Raw genomic sequence first — 2,943 nt, 5'->3', positions numbered from 1 at the left:
GCAGTTTGGAAAAATTGGTTTTTCAATGCATCAAAACACAGTAAACACAACCCATTTGTTCCTGTGGAAATAAAGCAGGAACTGTGTGGCAGTGCTCGTCATCTGGGCCTTGGGAGAGCAGTTCTGGCGCCAGAAGGGGCCCGTCCCCACCTGCGGAGCGTTCCGGGCGGCAGGACAGCTGCTCCTTTACGCGCACGTTCAGCCCAACCACTTAATGCAGAGAACGTCCAAGAGCTGTGGCGTGAGGAGGGGTTTCACTCTACCAGCCTGTGCTGTGGCTGAACAAGCAAACAGAGAAATCAATTCTATTTCATGCAATATTAATCCCTGGAGACAATTAGAGCCTAATGGAAAGTCTGAGAAAGACTTTGGGTTTTACCAGGTGTCTAATTTTGTTGATTACTAGAGATAAACCCAACAAGCATAACATAATTTAATCAAATCAAGTGATTGTCTGTGTTTGCTTAAACAGGAATTGAGTTACAGCTGTCGCCCGGGGGGAGGGAAGACCGGAAGCTTTGCTAGCATCCAGGGCTGCCGGTGAACAAGCCCGCAGTGCCTCTAGACCGTACACTGCCACGGGCCCGCCGGTTAGGGAAATCCCGGCTTCATGGGACCACCTCCCCCATCCTGGGCCAGTCCTCGTCCGCGGTAGCACGCGAAGGGCAGGACCACAGGCCGCGTGCTCCGAGGGGCCGTGGCCAGGCGCCGTAACCTGCCAACCCGCTGCCTCTCCCTGCGATGCTGCGGCAGGGATGCTGCCTTCCACAGGGCCTGCCTGGAGCTGCCCGAGAGCAGCGCTGTTAGCGTCGCTCCCAGCTCGCTTGACAGGCTGCCGGCAGGCCTAACCGTTCACTGGGTCTGCAGATCTGTGCGAATACGCTCTGGTTTACACCCTTCCAGGTGGCTCAGCTGGACAAGCTCGTTCTGACCCCTCTCTCCACACTGCAAGCCCTGTTTTCGGGCCCCCAGAAGCTCATCCAGAAGCGCTACGACAAGTTGTTGGACTACAACTGCTACCTTCAGAGGGCAGCGGGAGAGGAGCCAGACCTGGCAAAGAGGGACTATGAGGCTCTCAATGCACAGCTCGTGGAAGAACTTGAGGTGTTCAACAGAGCAGCCAAAAGGATTGTGCTGAACTGCCTGCACAGCTTCATCGCCCTCCTCCGGCAGGAGATGTCTGCAGCCCTTCAGGCACACGCTGCGGTGGGGGTGCCTGTCCCAGTAAGTACCGCAGAGTTATCTGCCTCTTTCCTTCCCGTAGGATCTGGCTGTGGAGGGGACACACCTACAGGCTACACTGGTTTTGCTGGTTCTGCTAAGGGCAGTTGGGTCGGGTTGGTTTCTTCCCTGCAAGCTCAGCAAAGGTTAAGTTCTGAGCTTAAGTTTTGTCAGGCCCGGACTTCCCCTTAGGGGTGAGTCTAATGCAGCTGCTCCGGTGACAGCAATGGCAAGAACGTTGCCGTAAAGCAAAGAGGAGGAGGATGCTAGTATTTTAGTCTTTGTTCGTTAGCATCTACCCTGAGTGGCCCAGTGAACACAGAAATTTTATGACAGCACATGAACGCTCCTGCTGCTGCTAGACCTGCAGTCACGGAGACAGCAGGAGAGAAGCAGGCTAGGGGATCCGAGGAAATAATTTTGACGAAAAGCGAGTTGCTTTTAACCCCAAATATGCTGCAGAAGCCCTGCAGACATCGCCAGGAGGTGAGGAATAGCTCTGTCTGTGGTGGCACGCGTCGGAAGCTCAAATCATTTCACTTACGCAGCCGAAGTACCGAAGGTGCCGGCCTGAGCGCAGCAAAGGTGCCCGTTCCTCCAGCCCGCTCTGCCCTTTCTGGGCACCACGATCACTACGCTCCAACGCTGCCTTCTACGGCCAAATCCGCCCACCTCAGCCGCAGCAAGACTCGATAGGGAAGACGTCGTGAGGCAGTTCTAGAGTGTTCCCTTCCGTCCGTGCTGGAGCGCAGCACTTCATAGTCAGAGGCAGCTGAAGGATTAAGAAAGCAAGGTCAGGATGAAAACAGAGCTGCACTGTTTAATGGGAAAATGAAGGCTTTCCCCGCGTCAAGAAATTGCATCCCTGTAATCTGACCGCTTCACGTTTTGAAAGCTGCTGTACTCCGCGGTGTTTTCTGCCAGGCACTGCCAACAAAATTACCTCCCTCGTGTTTGCATCAGCAAACACGCTGGGGGTCAGGCACAGGCCGACAGCGCTGCCCAGCGCCGCAGCCGCAGCTCGCCCCGGCATTTGGAAGCCGGAGGCAGCACCCAGCTGCACACAGACACACACCGCCCACTCCGAGCTGCCCGCTGGCGTCGGGAAGCAGGTGGCTGAGCAGCGGGAGTGCAAGGCTGTTCACTTTTATCACTGCTGAGAATATTTTTTAATGATTTAATTTAAAGCAGTATGTCTTTGAAAGCGAAGCGCAATCATTAGAAAGCTTCTTCAGGCGAGGGCCTTCCTCTCCTGCCGCGGCCTGCCTGGCACACGCTGGTTTCGGCAGAGCCCGTAGGGATGTGCCAGATTTCCTGACTTGCAGCGTTCAGCCCTTTAACCCAAATCTGCCGATCCCCTCACGGGTTTGTTCACGAGCCCTGACCTACCTCTGTGCCTGCAGCTGTCGTCCTCAAGCATCTGCGAAGTGCAGAACCAGCTGATGGAGGAGGTTCACAAGCTGAATTTTGTAAAAGAAAACAGCAGCGCGACCTTTATCGAGAGAAAATTGAGCTTGGAAAGAAAGAAACCCGCCCCCTGTCCGGTGAGTACCACACGCCTGAATTGCGTGGGAAGCGTCCCCTGCTCATCCTTTTTTGAAACAGGTTCGGTTTTATGTCACCTGGAGGGTTGGGCTCGGGCTCTTCACTGCGACTCTACATCAGGTTGGTGGAAAGTAGTGACAGGACAAGGGGGAACGGGGTTCAAGGGAAAAGGGGAGA

At 55.0% G+C, this 2,943-nt stretch overlaps 1 protein-coding gene across 1 annotated transcript in view; it reads left to right on the top strand.

Annotated features, from left to right (window-relative positions):
• LOC104506451 (rho guanine nucleotide exchange factor 38-like) overlaps window positions 1–2,943 on the top strand; it is a gene marked incomplete at its 5' end in the record, with an annotated part of 10,927 nt that overhangs the window by 5,725 nt on the left and 2,259 nt on the right. The window contains 2 exons of the mRNA XM_010147396.1: window positions 904–1,224; window positions 2,625–2,765. Of these exons, the coding sequence (XP_010145698.1) occupies window positions 904–1,224; window positions 2,625–2,765 (462 nt within the window). The remainder of the gene's footprint in view (window positions 1–903; window positions 1,225–2,624; window positions 2,766–2,943) is intronic.

This window comes from Eurypyga helias, unplaced genomic scaffold, assembly GCF_000690775.1.
Source record: "Eurypyga helias isolate BGI_N326 unplaced genomic scaffold, ASM69077v1 scaffold37832, whole genome shotgun sequence".
Lineage (NCBI taxonomy): Eukaryota > Metazoa > Chordata > Aves > Eurypygiformes > Eurypygidae > Eurypyga > Eurypyga helias.
The sequence above is the reverse complement of the archived record's forward strand: the minus strand, read 5'-3'. Positions and strand labels throughout refer to the sequence as shown.